Below are 17,489 nucleotides of genomic sequence, written 5' to 3' on the forward strand. Positions count from 1 at the left end.
CTCTCTCTGCCTCTCTCTCTCTCTCTCTCGCTCTCTCTGCCTCTCTCTCTATCTCTCTCGCTCTCTCTGCCTCTCTCTCTCTCTCTCTCGCTCTCTCTGCCTCTCTCTCTCTCTCTCTCGCTCTCTCTGCTCTCTCTCTCTCTCTCTCTCTCTCTCGCTCTCTCTGCCTCTCTCTCTCTCTCTCTCTCTCTCTCTCTCTGCCTCTCTCTCTCTCTCTCTCGCTCTCTCTGCCTCTCTCTCTATCTCTCTCGCTCTCTCTGCCTCTCTCTCTCTCTCTCTCTCTCTCGCTCTCTCTGCCTCTCTCTCTCTCTCGCTCTCTCTGCCTCTCTCTCTCTCGCGCTCTCTCTGCCTCTCTCTCTCTCTCGCTCTCTCGCTCTCTCTGCCTCTCTCGCTCTCTCGCTCTCTCTGCCTCTCTCTCTCTCTGCCTCTCAATTCAATAACATGTTCAATTTCAATTTAAGGGCTTTATTGGCATGGAAACATATGTTTACATTGCCAAAGCAAGTAAAATGGATAAACAAAAGTGAAATAAACATGACGATTACAAAAGTTCCAAAAGAATAAAGACATTTCAAATGTCATATTATGTGCAGTGTATATATACAATGTCGTAATGATGTGGAAATAGTTAAAGTACGAAAGGGAAAATAAATAAACATAAATATAGGTTGTATTTACAATGGTGTTTGTTCTTCGCTGGTTGACCTTTTCTTGTGGCAATAGGTCACAAATCTTGTTGCTGTGATGGCATACTGTGGTATTTCACCCAGTAGATATGGGAGTTTATCAAAATTAGATTTGTTTTCAAATTCTTTGTGGGTCTGTGTAATCTGAAGGAATTATGTGTCTCTATTATGGTCATACATTTGGCAGGAGGTTAGGAAGTGCAGCTCAGTTTCCACCTAATTTTGTGGGCAGTGTGCACATAGCCTGTCTTCTCTTGAGAGCCAGGTCTGCCTACGGCGGTCTTTCTGTACATAGTCAAAGATTTCCTTCATTTTGGGTCAGTTACAGTGGTCAGGTATTCTGCCACTGTGTACTCTCTGTTTAAGGCCAAGTAACGATCTTTTTGTTTTCTCATGATTTGTTTGGGTATAATTGTGTTGCTGTCCTGGGGCTCTGTGGGGTCTGTTTGTGTTTGTGAACAGAACCCCAGGACCAGCTTGCTTAGGGGTTTCTTCTCCAGATGTATTTCTCTGTCGGGGATGGTTTGTTATGGAAGGTTTGGGGATTGCTTCCTTTTAGGTGGTTGTAGAATTTAAATGTCTCTCTCTCCTCTCACTCCCTAAATGACCACCATGTGTTACAGTGACAGCAGCTATTTCAAAGCAAGTCTGAACTACTAATTAAATCCTCTGCTGCAGTGGCACCTCGACTTAACAAAGAAAAGCCTACGTCTAGAGATCTCAACAGCCTGCTGCAGTCACTGTCTATTCATTAGTTACCGGAAGAGTAGAAAATGGACTGATATGGACTACCTGAACTTGTCCAATAAGACATGCTCATTTTCGTTTTCCGTTGCAAAATATTTTGGTACGTTTTTGTTATGGTAAGCCCTAATGAACCCGACCCTAGTTGGAGGCACAGTGAATGTAGCCAAACAGTGCTAGAGCACTGTTTGTAATGTCCTCCTGTGACACTTGTACATTGTTCTCACTATGTGACATGACATGTCAAAGTAAAGTTGCGACGACATGACTTGAGAGAGACTGGACCCTGAAGATGTCACTGCTGATGCATGACCTGATGTGTTTTCTAGGAGCTGATTGGGAGGATGCTGCAGGTGAACGTGGAGGCTCGCTACACAGCACAGGACATCCTCTCTCATCCCTGGGTCACGGTAACTTGTCTTGTGGACTTTGTGGGTGTGTGTGGGGGTGTGTGTGTGTGTGTGTGTGTTCAGGACCATAAAGGAGAATGTGTGTGTGTGTGTCTCTGCAGGATGACAACATGGAGAACAACATGAAGATGGAGGTGTCAGGTAAACTGAGGACACACTTCAACACAGCACCAAAGCCCAGCACAACCACAGCAGGAGTGTCAGTCATCATGGTGAGGAACAAGACAACAACATTCACTATCACTATCACAACCCATTATTTGTTTTCTGGTCCCATTATCCACACACACATTGTTTTACTCCGTATACACAACAGCACTCAGTCACGACCCTCTACTCTCTACCAACTACTCTCTATTTTCTGGTCACGTTTCCAATACACACATTGTGTATCTCCATATACTTTCCCTCATCTGAACTCTCTGTATTCCACCATCTGTCGTACATAGACACCCCAGAGTCCTCGTCTGTAGATTCTTGATATTTGCAGAAATGTTCAACCATGGCCTGATTTACTTGCCATCAGTCATTGTCTGAAGGAACCAAAAACAAAGATAATTTTGTTTTGATTTTATTTTTATTGGCATCCGCTTATATTTCAACATTGATTGGAAACCAACATGAGCTGTAACAAATGTTCGTCAATTCAGCACTACACCTACTCACTTTCAAACAAACAATAACCATTTTCACATCTAGTACTATTAATCAGTTGGTTACAAAAGAGTTTGATCTAAAAGAACATGAGAGATTATCTGACAGGAAAGCTAAGAAATGGACAACTTCTGTTCATGTAATCATATCACTGAGGGTTTTAAGAGAGCAACATTTATTCAAAATGCTTTCCCCTGGGATTACACACGGATAAATCCTGATTCATCATCTTATCTCTAAAACGCGTTTTCATCCTTGCAGTACAAATGTCGTGTTTTAGTGTTGACGCAGTGTTCTTAGTGACTCCAGAGTACATTAATCATATCCTACCATCCTCCTTATCTGTTTTTAAGCTTTTTCCCACAAGTCTATGCACCTCCTGGCACAGTTATGTAACTTCCTGTTGTGGGTGGTGAACTTCCTCTCGATCTGCCGCACACATCACCTCCCCTCTCTGGTCCACTTGGGGTTCTAATGAGCTGGAGCTGGCCTGCGAATACATGACCAATATAGCATAGGTCTGTCAATGGATGCATCTCAATTAGATCCCCCTCATCTCCTTCCCTGGTCCTTGAAGATGGAGACAATGAGGGGAAGCCTCTCTAGACTATTGCGATGCACACATGCTGTCTGCTTCCACCTGGGTCCAGTATACCCACTGCAGCAGTAGAAGGGGATTAGCACGGGCTAAAGGGTGTGCAAGGGTTCATTTGGGACTACCCCTGACTCAGGGTTAAACCTCATTTTGTTGTAAATCTCCTTCGACAGTTTGAGGTGTAAAGGAGATCCCCGCGCCCCTCCTGCTCATCCCACTCCCTCATCCCAGGACCACAGGGGAAGCTTTGGAGCTGAGTGCAGGGTACCGATCTCCCCCATCCTCCACTCTCTCCCCCTCTGCCAGCTCCAATAATGCCTCTATAACAGATTGATCTGGGCAGAATAACTCAGTAACTCTCTGCAGTGGCCTTGAATCAGTTTGCATGGCTGCTCTGCCCCCTCGTGTAATTTGCCTAAGCTCCTCTCTCCTCCTCCAATGGGGCCTCTTTTATTTTCTGTCTCTCAATCATCCCCCTCTCTCATCCTCCACTTTTATCTCTCTCATAACCATCTTCATCAATCAACTCGTCTCTGTGTGGACTGATTTTGTTGACAGTGATGTCACTGCTGTGTTGAGAGTTGTTGTCTGAGTTAGATTTGTACATGTTATTGTATTCTGTGTTGTTTTTGGCTGGCTGGGTGGTTATTTGGCATGCTAACTAACTAGGCCTAAGAGAAGCCCTCATTGCTTCTGCTGAGCTAATTTTTAATTTGCCCCCGTCTCTGTCACTCATCCAAAGTAGTGCTCTTATAGTTAATGCCCCTACAATAACCTGGGGACATTAAATGTCTATGGCAATTTTACAATATATTTGATGTCTATGTAAAGCTATGTTTATGGCAGGTTGACATTTATTGTCATGAATCTTGCTCTGGAGGCAGAACTGAGCAATTTTCACTAGATGGGCCTGCTGCAAAACAAAAATTAGCTTTTTGGTCTTAATTTAAGGATAGGGTTAGGAATTAAGGTTAAGGTTAGGTTTAAAATTAGATTATATTACTTTGTGGCTGTGCCAGCTAGTGACCACTCGGCAGAGCTGCCCCCAGAACAAGATTCATGACAAAACATTTCAACCTGCTGTCCCAGCCCTTTGGATACATTACAGTTCATCTCCTGATAATTGTTCAATTGAGTTCTACCACCACCTTGTGGTCAAATATTTAAACTGCACTACTGCACTGGATGAGAGAGACAGATGAAAATAGCTTATATTGCCTTGGATTTAACATTGAACAGTACTCCCCAGAAGTTAAGATTTCTAAAATTGTCATTGAGCTTGCTAGCATCCTGATAGATGGCTGTCATAGCAGACTTTAGGCTAATCAATTCCAGGCCTGGAGAGCCACACAACGGTTTGAATCAACGTTGTTTCCACGTCATATCAATGAAATTCTATTGAACCAACGTGTAATAGACGTTGAATTGGTGTCTGTGCCCAGTGGGACATCATTGCTTCTTTTTATTTAGACCTTGGAAACCAGGTGAGTAGTGGACTCTGGCTAACCAATGGCATGAACTGATCACTTAGCTACCAGGGACAGAGGAAAACCAGCAGTGCTGCGGTACACCAGAGCAGGAATCAAACAGGCCTGCTTTCTGTGTCTCCTCTAATGTTGTTGAGCTGTGAGTAAGACTAGTCTCTGTCCCCTCTGCTTCCTCCCCGCCCCCTCCACCCCTCCACAACACGCCCACATTGCCACCCTCTGAATTAGCTCCAAGGCAATGGTATGTACTAACACTGAAGGCTACGCTTCTTTACTGCTTCTTCACTGACGCCACGAAGACTCACTCAGCTAAGGGAACATGGGAAATCTGGATGCCTTCTGATTGTTACGTAGTTATTATTGTTATTACTGTTATTATTATAGCAATCCAAATTATCTGTAATTCCAGATGTGATCTTCAGTGTCTAGTTGGTTTGGGTTGTGATGAGGCAAAATCTCTCCAGCACAATTTCTCATTTTCCCTTACACTGCATGTTGAGCATTGATGATATGATTTGCTGTCTTGGGTCAGTCTACTGTGAAGGGTCTGTCACTGTAAAATCATCCCATCTAGGATTGTTTCTGTTCATATATATATATTTTGATCTACTGTTTTAATATTATATAGAAATGTTACTCCATGGACCTTACTGTCAGAGATCAGTGCGGTTGAACGTCATCTTGGGGCAGTTTTCTCTTCCCATTATATATTGACCCACTGTTCTTTATTTCTGTCTCTCCCTACTTGTTTGGTTCTGTTGTATTGTACAGTACAGAAGGTGAGTGTCAGTCTGACTTTCTTTCCCTCACCCCTGACCCCTCACCCCTGACCTCTACCAGAACACAGCTCTAGATAAGAAGAGGATCCAGCTGACTCGTCGCAGCCAGAGGCCCACAGCACCACCTCCGCCCCCACCACTGCCTGGGAAGAAAGTAGTCCCTCCTGCAGCCATGCCAGTCAAGCAAGCCTCACCAGTCTCACCCAACTCCAAGCTGCCAGTACCCACCAAGCTGGCATCACCCACCAAGCCTGCCCTGCCAGAGGAGGAACCCAAGAGTCCTCAGACTGATGTGCCTGTATCCCCTCCCATCTCTCCTTCAACACCTACCAGACCTGTTACCTCTCCCTCTGTCCCTGTCTCTCCTTCCTCTCCTACCAAGCCTAACATCTCTATCTATCCTACCTCCCCTACCAGGCCCAACAACTCTCCCTCTCCTTCCTCTCCTGACAAACCTGTTATCTCTCCCACTCCTTCCTCACCTACCAAACCTGATATCTCTCTCTCTCCTTCCTCACCTACTAAACCTGTCATCTCTCCTTCTCCTTCCTCTCCCTCTTCACCTACCAAACTTCAAATGTCGCCTTCTCTTTCCTCTACAACCAAGCTCCATGCCTGTGCCTTCCCTCCTGCCTCGTATAAGCCTATTACTTGCCCCTCCAACTCATCACCTTCCAAACGCAAAGCCTCCCCCTCTCCTCCTGCCCCTCTCTCTCCCTCCTCTCCTCCCTCTCTTTTTACCTGCCCCTCTCCCTCCGACCCTCTGTCTCCCTCTGCCTTTCCCAGCCCTCCCTCACCCCTGACCTGCTCCTCTCCCTCCTCTCCCACCCCTCCATCACCCCTGGTGGGCCTTGACGTTGAAGCTGCTGCTACTGCCAGAGAGCTGTGAGAAAGAATGATGGATGAGAAGACTGGCTGCTGGACCATGGTCTAATTTGTACCTTTCCAGCCCCCTTACCTCCACGCGCCGTATCCCCAGACCTATGATTCGCATGTAGGGGGCTAGATACAGATAGAACCTCCATCCCCAGTAACAGTATAACAGCTGATATCCACTGCTGTATCGTTCCTAGGCTCCCAAGCAGCAAATGGCAAAAAAAACAAGCAAAATGGCTCCTACAACCTACAGTACAATCTCTGTAGAGAACCCATCATATCCACGCTCCAAGAGGGAAGTTGAGGTGTTTTGTACATTTTGGTTGATTTGTATATACGGTATGTGTGTATTTATATATGGAGAAAATAGAGCGAGGCCTGCCTAGTTAGTGTGTGTGGTTTCAGACAGATATTTCTGGAATGACTTCTGATCATGTTTTATTTATTGTCTGTGGTTGGTTGGTAGAAACACACATGTTGATTATGGGTAGAAGTGTATTATTTGGCGTGCTTGTTGTCTGTTGTAAGATAAACTACTACTGTAGATGTATATAGTATTGTATGACAGACACGAGGCATCCGAATGAAAGTTGAAGGTTTGAGTTTTTCTTCTCTGGTCTGTAAAGCCTGTTTATCATTGGTCCGCTATGGAGCCTGTAGTGTTTAACTGCTGAACACCAAAAGAGAAACGCAACAGAGTAGAAGTTGAACGTGTCAATGAGGAGAGGTGTGCCTGTCAAAATAGCTGCCAGATCAGGGGTGTGTTCAGGGCGGCAGGTAGCCTAGCGTTTAAGAGCGTTTGGCCAGTAACCGAAAGGTCACTGGTTCGAATCCCCCAGCCAACTAGGTGACAAATCTGCCAATGTGCTCTTGAGCAAGTCACTTAACCCTAATTGCTTCTGTAAGTCGCTCTGGATAGGAGCGTCTGCTAGATGACTAAAATGTAAATGTTCATCAGGAAGAAAACAGACAAACAGGAAGGGACTTCATGGACATGTCCTGTAAGAAACGCTCATTTTCGCCCTCCGTTGCAAAACGTTTTTCATTTTGTGCCCTAATGAACCTGACCCAGTAGTTAGATTCCTTTTCTGAAAGCAGCTGACAGGAAACACTGGGAGCCCTATCCCCTCATATACTCATTTATCAGTCCAGATTTACCGGATAATAATGTGAGGCTGTTCCACTTTGCTGTTGTCTTTGTCTGTAATGGTAATGCACTTGTTTTAAAGTCCATGTTTAAGTCCCAAATCGCACCCTATTCCCTATATAGTGCACTACTTTTGAGCAGGGCCCATAGGGTATTGGTCAAAAGTAGTGCACTATGTAGGGGTATAGGGTACCATTTGGGATGCAACCCATATCTCCTTACCTAGCCTACTGCAGTTGGTTAGGGTTTAACCCTTCGGATATTGATAATGGCTCCGATGCACAGCACTACTACTCCAAGGGGCTTTAGTTGCATGCCATGTTCCTCCCTCTGCCTCCCCACAAAACAGGTCTCTCTCTCGCGCACACGCACGTCAAGCTGGTACTATTGTACGTATAGTAGCTGTTCTGTTGTGTAATGTTTAGTCAAACTACACTGTCATCATCATAATGCTTGTTTTACTGCAGTTTTAGTCTGGATACGTGTATGAAAATTACATTTCAAGCAGGAAAAACACTCCTGTCAACAGTTTTAGTCTGGATACGTGTATGAAAATTACATTTCAAACAGGAAAAACACTCCTGTCAACAGTTTTAGTCTGGATACGTGTATGGAAAAACACTCCTGTCAACAGTTTTAGTCTGATACGTGTATGAAAATTACATTTCAAACAGGAAAAACACTCCTGTCAACAGTTTTAGTCTGGATACGTGTATGAAAATTACATTTCAAACAGGAAAAACACTCCTGTCAACAGTTTTAGTCTGGATACGTGTATGGAAAAACACTGTCAGCTTTGGCCAACAGTTTTAGTTTGTACAGACATTTAGCCACTGTGACTCCTTTATCATTATGTATTAGGAGCACATTGGAAAACTTCAAACGCAATAAAAAGTATTCAAATCAGTTTTTTTCATGTTTTTATTTCTTTGGCACCATGTTGATAAAGGTGTGTATATTATAAGCCACTCACAATGAGGTAAAGGGACTGTGATCATCAGCGCCCTCCTGTGGACAATATCTGAAGCAACAACATGGCCTAATTCCAACCATTTGCCAATGAAAACCGCTACTTGATGATGTGTTTTGCTCCAGACCTACTGAGCCAATCACCAGGATAGAAACAGTTACCAGATCTAGCCCATGGGGAACTAAGCTAGGGACCCACAGACTCCCCATAACCCCCCGCTCTGCGTTGGGGGGGTTTAACCACATTGAGAGCAGCAAGCAGGTCCTGGTGAAGACTCCAACCGTCATCTCTTAAAGGGAAGGTTGCGCAATATATTTCCACACCATCTAAATGGTCTTTATGCAAAAGTTTATACCCTTCTAGTTTTCAATAAACCTAAGACAAAACCATAGAGATATAGCACTCGTCTGTGACAGCATGGGCAGCCCCATTGAGGCCATCTTCATTTTCGCAATTGGCTGATCCTGCCCGATGACCTGGTTGGACATGACTCCAACAGGGTTACCAGGAGGGATCAGCCAATGAGGATGGGAGTTCCCACCCAGTCAATTACATGGGTGGAAGCCGTCAATGATACTACCCATGCTAATACGGCTTCTATCATTCTCTGGGTTAAACCTACCTCCCTAGGCCTTGACTGCAGCCAGGTGAGGAAGTTGTGCAGTGTGGTTAGTGCAACCCCACCCCTGGCTACATTCCAGTCTAACTTCAAATAACAGTTCAATTGAAGACAAGATGTCTCAAGTTAAAAAATTCAATTTTATTTGTCAGAACTCATCACGCGTCAAAAACACTCATTCCAAATTGATTGCCAAAATATTGAGCGATACATAGAAAATACAGTAGTAGCCATTTCATTGTAATCGTGATCAAACCAACACGTGTTTCTCCTTATGAGCAACCGTTGTATTGGATGAACCACAGCGGGTGTTCCAACCCTGCACCAAAACACCTGATTCAATTCAGTTTTGACCTGAAGGCCCATAATTAGGTAGAATCGGGTATTTTAAAGCTGGGCTTGAACCAAAAAGTGCACACCCTTTGGCTGTCCAGGTTCCGGGGTTGTCTGTGGTCTGGTTTAACCCGTGAATATTCACCGTGACACACAAGTCCCTCATTTCGCTGCACCACTCTTTGCCAAGATGAGATACTTTGATGATCCTAGCATGGTTTGGGCACTGTGTCGATCGCTAATATGATACAGTATATGCTTAAGTACTGCAAATGCCTCAGGAGAGGAGGTAAAGCTAACAAGAAGTACATCATGGCTACGTCAGCCATTTGGAATGGCTTCCTTTCCTCGTCCCGTCTCCTTCATGTAAAGTTCTGATAGGTGATAAGTAAGCAATATGAAGGAAATTAGATGAAGGGACGCCATTTTACAAAATTAGGACGTAGCCCATGACATTTGTTTCTACTGACAGACATATTATTCATCAGTATGGTTACAGTACATACATAAAGCTAATGATCGTCATGACAACACTGATACAAACAAACTAATCACACCGGTAGCCATCTTGTTACTATGATGACTGTCTGATACACATGTGACAAGTCTTTGTGCAGTGTACGCCACCATCAGGACAACTCATGCACAGGAAGGCAAGATCTGTCCGTTTCCACAGAGGTGTGGTACAAACATTTAAATAGACTATATTCCCTCTCGTCATGAACACATAAAGGACTTACTGAACTTCCTGCTCGATCACCACACAAACGTCACATATTTTATTTCCCTGTGTTTCCACACAGTAGCAAAAAGAGCATGAAAAAAAAGGATATTAATGACAAATAATGATTATATCTCCACGTTTCACACCTAATGAAAATAATCACTCACCCCTAACGTACACAAATATATGGATTTGTAAGACAATAGATGCAAATATACTTTTCTACCTACTTCCACTTTGAACCCTTATTTTCCTCTGCTTGAGATGAAAATAGACTCTTAACAAGCTAAAAATAGATTTGTAACCATAGGTATATAACCCCACCCTAAGATATTATATTAGGAAATTATCGATATGCCCTACAAAATATAGCAATGCCCTTTTTTAAAAAATAGTTTGCTTCTTTCGACAGAATCAGACAGTTGTTCTTCTCTTAAGATACATTCAGGATATCAATATGTATTGAGTAGTGCCTTAGTACATCGAACGACAGGATTGCAGTAGGTAGGTCCCACGTTAACCAGATTCTCAGGGATTGTTGTTGTGTGGTCCTGCCTCAGTATCTGGTCTGGTACTCGTGGTGCCACCTGTTGAAGTCGTTGTAGAACAGGACTATACTACCAGACGCCATGCCGGTTATGATGCACCTAGGAGAGGGAGTGTTGAGTTAAGGCTCATACATGATGTACTTTTACTAAGGCCATACAGTAAAAGTCTCATCATACTGTGAATAACACCAATGTCTTCATCTTGGTATTCTGTGCATTCTAGATTGGGAAGGTTTTGTATTAATCATTAGTCCTTATTTCTTCCTATGTGCTAAAACTTCATACCACACAACACCTATGTGAGTGAAGATTACAGCGTCAGAGTCCAGGTGTGTATGTTACCTTTGGTCGTTGGACATGGCCATGGAGCGGATGCCTGCGTCACAGCCAGGGTAGGTGAACATCTGTTTGAGGTTATGAACCTGCCAGACAGACAGAACTCCCCCGTCTCCCCCTGTCAACAGGTACTGTCCGTCCCGACTCAGCAGCATGGCCTGATGGGAGAGAAGAAACAGCACCACTTTGACTGACAGGAGACGTTATGTACAAGACAATAGGGAACATTCCTGTATTACTGTTCTATTGCATTGTCAACGAGGCTGTCAGCGCCCTCCTGTGGACAACGTCATGACCTGCTACCTATTGCACCTACCACTGGAGGGCGCTAATACATGCAGAGATTTGGATGGGATGTTTAACTTCCTCACACCACACCAGAGCTGACCATTATCATAAAGTATAATGAACATGGGCTTATTGGCCAGTGAGGAATCCTGTCGCCATATTGACGTCTGCTATTTGTCCAATAGAGAGGTGTCTACAACAACTCCTTAATAACAATCAACCAAAGCTTTATCAGTATAGGCTTTGTGGTGTGGTCCGATTTAGTGACCGAGTCTAGGACACCAGTGACTTCACCACCTACCTCACGGTGTGCCATTTCAATCACAGTCTCTGTGAGCACTTCCTGCACCAAGCAAGAGGCACAGTATCAATCAGATATTTCACAACATTCATGTGGCGAGCAGCACAGCACTGAACAGCAGTCCATCCACCTGAACTGCTACAAGGCACGGCTCCCCACAGACACAGTGGAGAGAGATTTATTCTGCTCATCTGGTTTTCCTGTGCACTTATGGGCTGTGTTACACTTGAATGGGTTCCCAAGGGAAACGGGGATACACTACGGCCCTACACTAAACTTCTGTGTTGGGGTATATTTATGCATACAGTATATAGTTGGAAATTGAAGCCAGTCAGAGGCATCAATCACGAGGTAACGAACGCTGATGAGATGACAAGGAAATGTTGTAAGTAATAACTAGTGTAAATTAGTCTAATTAGCGGTTTCACATTAACATACTGTATGTAAGATGGGATGCAGCTATTTCAGTCACAGCTGGCTTAGAAAGATGAGAAGAGAAGTGCAATTACCGGATGGAAGATTAAACAAAAACATTCATCATCCAAGCCATATGTGGGGCAGCCGGCAGAGTATATTTCAAATGCTACATATTTGAAATAACAAAACTTAGTTTTGAACTTAACACAAATTGGCACATTCCTGGCAATCAGTTTAGCTTATTTTGTGATACCAACTCAAGTCAATCAAAAGTTGAGTTAGATGCTTATACCACCGCTAAAACTAATATAATGGATCATTTAACAATCAAAACACTTAAGACAGTCATATTCAAAACGGGGAAATGTCTATTCTTTAGCCTCACTGCTCCCAATGGAGTTGATCACTGGTTGCAGATATACAGTACGTACGGACGGACAGACAGACGTACAGTACAGTCTTTAGCCTCACTGCTCCCAATGGAGTTGATCACTGGTTGCAGATATACAGTACGTACGGACGGACAGACAGACGTACAGTACAGTCTTTAGCCTCACTGCTCCCAATGGAGTTGATCACTGGTTGCAGATATACAGTACGTAGGACGGAGTACAGTACAGTCTTTAGCCTCACTGCTCCCAATGGAGTTGATCACTGGTTGCAGGCAGACAGTCAGTCTTTGGCCTCTTCTTATGAGCCACAGGGAAGATGTCCAGTGAACGGACCACTGCTGACAGTAGAAGACCTGGCAGTCTGAACTAATCCACGCACGCACACACACACACAGTTACTCTCTTTCAATTGTTCCTCCATGTAGACTGTGTGAAGTCAGTGTTACTCCATCCAGCCTCTGGCACTGATGATGTACTTACTATATGGTGTTGATGTAGCCTTCTATGGCTAGGCCTAGTACATCACCCACTGTGTGCTGCTGGGGGGTTGGAGACCTGGCAGACGACTCAGCCAGACACAGGTAGGAGGCTGTTCCCAGACAGAATAAATCTGCCACTGTGATTGGGAGGCCAAACAAAATGGTCACAGGAGCCAAGATGGCAGACAAGACTCAGGTATCTGAAGGATGACTTCAGAGCCAAGATGGCAGACAAGACTCAGGTATCTGAAGGATGACTTCAGAGCCAAGATGCCAGAGAGAACCATTATAGAGCCACATGCTCAGTACTTGCATTAGTATAAAATACTATAATTTCCCCATTTAGTTGAGCATACAACATAGTTCAGTATTTGCATTTATTTTATAGTCTGTTTTGCTGACAATATATTTTATATGCAAATTTTTCAAATGCACACAACTTATTTTGAACTTAACTCAACTTGTCACATTCCTGGCAATCAGTTTAGCTGCTTTTGTGATACCAACTCAAGTCAATCTAAAGTTGTGTTAGATGTTTATACCACCGCTAAAACTAATATAATGGATTATTTAACAATCTAAAGTTGTGTTAGATGTTTATACCACCGCTAAAACTAATATAATGGATTATTTAACAATCTAAAGTTGTGTTAGATGTTTATACCACCGCTAAAACTAATATAATGGATTATTTAACAATCTAAAGTTGTGTTAGATGTTTATACCACCGCTAAAACTAATATCTAATATAATGGATTATTTAACAATCTAAAGTTGTGTTAGATGTTTATACCACCGCTAAAACTAATATCATGGATTATTTAACAATCTAAAGTTGTGTTAGATGTTTATACCACCGCTAAAACTAATATCATGGATTATTTAACAATCTAAAGTTGTGTTAGATGTTTATACCACAGCTAAAACTAATATAATGGATCATTTAACAATCTAAATGTTTAACAAAAACAGTAGTTGCACATTCAAAACAGGGGGAAATGTTTTCCCAATAAGCCAAAGGTCACTCGAGCTAGCCTGACTGCTCCCAATGGACCTGAAGTGATAACTGGTTTCAGGTATACAGTACAGACAGACAGTCAGTCTTTGGCCTCTTCTTATGAGCCACAGGGAAGATGTCCAGTGAACGGACCACTGCTGACAGTAGAAGACCTGGCAGTCTGAACTAATGCACTGACTCACAAACACGCATATACACACAAGCCACACACTCACTCAGGCACACACACTCACACACTGGCAACGGGACTGAGGGATCAATCTTTCCAGAGCATTTTGTTAGATCGCCATCCAAGAGGACTGGGAAAGGATTCTGGGAAAGGAGTATGGCTGTGGGGTGATCGGGGGAGGGAGGGGTTGGGGATGTCATTCTGTTTAGATTTGTTTGCCGTGTGTCTGATATCTGTGTAATTGCGTCCTTTATCTTGCCATATAAAGACCCATAGCAATTTTTGTCAGTTAATCTGACACTATTGATTAAGAGAACAGACATTTAGATCAGCATCATTTAGGATTAACTAAACAAAGGAAAATGTAGTTCTGATATTGTTTGCCAAAATGGCTCTCAGTATTTCAGGAATGACCCATTACATTCACAGAACTAGTGGCAGCAGTCCCAAACTGAAATTGTTCTGATTCATGACCTCAATTCATAAGCGTGAACTAACCTGACAGTTACTCTCCTTTAATTGTTCCTCCATGTAGACTGTGTGAAGTCAGTGTTACTCCATCCAGCCTCTGGCACAGATGATGTACTTACTGGTGTTGATGTAGCCTTCTATGGCTAGGCCTAGTACATCACCCACTGTGTGCTGCTGGGGGGTTGGAGACCTGGCAGACGACTCAGCCAGACACAGGTGGGAGGTTGATCCAGGACATAATAAAAATCAGCCACTCTGCGACTGGGAGGCCAAACAAGATGGCCGCCGTCTCCACAGGAGCCAAGATTGCCGACGTGACTCAGGTGTCTGAAGGATGACTTCAGAACCTGGCAATGATGCCAGGGAGAACTATTATAGAACCACATGCCCATATTTCCTGCTTTCTGGGGAGAGCGAAGGGGAAAGTGAAGGTCAAAGGGGAATGTGAAGATTTAGGTGGGATTCCGTGTCGTCTGCTCAAGGAAAAAGCTGAATTTATGGTGCTGTTCATTCTAGCAGTTACATGCACACGGAGAACAGTGACAGTGAACACAATCTGCTAGAATGGTTACTTACTCTGTCTGAGTTATATTAGTGGGGCTAAGACTGTAATCCATTCAGCATGTCCTCAACTCAACTACGCTGGATGAATCTGCTATCAGAGAACCAGCCAGGAGAGAGGTTGTTGCTGAGAGTTACAACTCTCTTTACCCTCCAACACAACTAGGGCCATATTCTAAATGGGATAAATGACATTATTCATCGTAATCTGTTGCTGTGTTGTGGCTTTACATCTATATCATGGATCGAGAGTTATACAGTGCCTTGCGAAAGTATTCGGCCCCCTTGAACTTTGCGACCTTTTGCCACATTTCAGGCTTCAAACATAAAGATATAAAACTGTATTTTTTTTGTGAAGAATCAACAACAAGTGGGACACAATCATGAAGTGGAACGACATTTATTGTATATTTCAAACTTTTTTAACAAATCAAAAACTGAAAAATTGGGCGTGCAAAATTATTCAGCCCCCTTAAGTTAATACTTTGTAGCGCCACCTTTTGCTGCGATTACAGCTGTAAGTCGCTTGGGGTATGTCTCTATCAGTTTTGCACATCGAGAGACTGAAATTGTTTCCCATTCCTCCTTGCAAAACAGCTCGAGCTCAGTGAGGTTGGATGGAGAGCATTTGTGAACAGCAGTTTTCAGTTCTTTCCACAGATTCTCGATTGGATTCAGGTCTGGACTTTGACTTGGCCATTCTAACACCAGGATATGTTTATTTTTGAACCATTCCATTGTAGATTTTGCTTTATGTTTTGGATCATTGTCTTGTTGGAAGACAAATCTCCGTCCCAGTCTCAGGTCTTTTGCAGACTCCATCAGGTTTTCTTCCAGAATGGTCCTGTATTTGGCTCCATCCATCTTCCCATCAATTTTAACCATCTTCCCTGTCCCTGCTGAAGAAAAGCAGGCCCAAACCATGATGCTGCCACCACCATGTTTGACAGGGGGGATGGTGTGTTCAGGGTGATGAGCTGTGTTGCTTTTACGCCAAACATAACGTTTTGCATTGTTGCCAAAAAGTTCAATTTTGGTTTCATCTGACCAGAGCACCTTCTTCCACATGTTTGGTGTGTCTCCCAGGTGGCTTGTGGCAAACTTTAAACAACACTTTTTATGGATATCTTTAAGAAATGGCTTTCTTCTTGCCACTCTTTCATAAAGGCCAGATTTGTGCAATATACGACTGATTGTTGTCCTATGGACAGAGTCTCCCACCTCAGCTGTAGATCTCTGCAGTTCATCCAGAGTGATCATGGGCCTCTTGGCTGCATCTCTGATCAGTCTTCTCCTTGTATGAGCTGAAAGTTTAGAGGGACGGCCAGGTCTTGGTAGATTTGTAGTGGTCTGATACTCCTTCCATTTCAATATTATCGCTTGCACAGTGCTCCTTGGGATGTTTAAAGCTTGGGAAATCTTTTTGTATCCAAATCCGGCTTTAAACTACTTCACAACAGTATCTCGGACCTGCCTGGTGTGTTCCTTGTTCTTCATGATGCTCTCTGCGCTTTTAATGGACCTCTGAGACTATCACAGTGCAGGTGCATTTATACGGAGACTTGATTACACACAGGTGGATTGTATTTATCATCATTAGTCATTTAGGTCAACATTGGATCATTCAGAGATCCTCACTGAATTTCTGGAGAGAGTTTGCTGCACTGAAAGTAAAGGGGCTGAATAATTTTGCACGCCCAATTTTTCAGTTTTTGATTTGATAAAAAAGTTTGAAATATCCAATAAATGTCGTTCCACTTCATGATTGTGTCCCACTTGTTGTTGATTCTTCACAAAAAAATACAGTTTTATATCTTTATGTTTGAAGCCTGAAATGTGGCAAAAGGTCGCAAAGTTCAAGGGGGCCGAATACTTTCGCAAGGCACTGTATGTCTAACACAGAGGGTGTTTTTTTAATGGAAGCCATAATCCAGGTGGAGTTGGGCATTCCCCAGGGCAGCTGTCTAGGGCCCTTACTTGTTATAATCTTTACTAATTACCTGGCACTGGCTCTGAGTAAAGCTTGTGTGTCTATGTGTGCTGATGACTCAACATTCTACACATCAGCTACTACAGCAAGTGAAATCACTGCAGCATTTAACAAAGAGCTGTAGTCAGTTTATAATGGGTGGCAAGTAATAAGTTAGTCCTAAATACTTCAAAAAAAACATTGTATTTGGGACAAATCATTCACTAAACCCTGAACTAAATCTTGTAATGAATAATGTGGAAATTTAGAAAATTGAGGAGACCCTGGATTGTAAACTGACATGGTCCAAAGATATTGATGCAGTGGTAGCTAAGATGGGGAGAGATCTATCTGTAATAAAGTGATGCTCTGCTTCTTGGCATCGCTATCAACAAAAGTTCTACAGGCACTAGTTTTGTCACACCTGGACTACTGCCCAGTCATACAGGCAAGTGACACAAAGAGGGACATAGGCACATTACAGTTGGCCCAGAATAGAGCAGCATGCCTGGCCCT

At 43.3% G+C, this 17,489-nt stretch overlaps 2 protein-coding genes across 2 annotated transcripts in view; one reads left to right on the forward strand and one right to left on the reverse strand.

Annotated features, from left to right (window-relative positions):
- The window catches only part of LOC139375543 (serine/threonine-protein kinase DCLK2-like), a 55,518-nt gene extending 47,539 nt beyond the window's left edge, over positions 1-7,979 (forward strand). The window contains exons 7-9 of the mRNA XM_071117373.1: positions 1,760-1,840; positions 1,942-2,052; positions 5,417-7,979. Coding sequence (XP_070973474.1) covers positions 1,760-1,840; positions 1,942-2,052; positions 5,417-6,244 — 1,020 coding nt within the window. The 3' untranslated portion in view covers positions 6,245-7,979. The remainder of the gene's footprint in view (positions 1-1,759; positions 1,841-1,941; positions 2,053-5,416) is intronic.
- Positions 7,980-9,093: 1,114 nt separating this feature from the next.
- LOC139374711 (lipopolysaccharide-responsive and beige-like anchor protein) overlaps positions 9,094-17,489 on the reverse strand; it is a 370,713-nt gene continuing 362,317 nt past the window's right edge. The window contains exons 57-58 of the mRNA XM_071115819.1: positions 10,915-11,066; positions 9,094-10,671 (exon numbers count right to left, since the gene is read on the reverse strand). Of these exons, the coding sequence (XP_070971920.1) occupies positions 10,581-10,671; positions 10,915-11,066 (243 nt within the window). The 3' untranslated portion in view covers positions 9,094-10,580. The remainder of the gene's footprint in view (positions 10,672-10,914; positions 11,067-17,489) is intronic.

Source organism: Oncorhynchus clarkii, chromosome 19 (genome assembly GCF_045791955.1).
Source record: "Oncorhynchus clarkii lewisi isolate Uvic-CL-2024 chromosome 19, UVic_Ocla_1.0, whole genome shotgun sequence".
NCBI classification, from domain to species: Eukaryota; Metazoa; Chordata; class Actinopteri; order Salmoniformes; family Salmonidae; genus Oncorhynchus; species Oncorhynchus clarkii.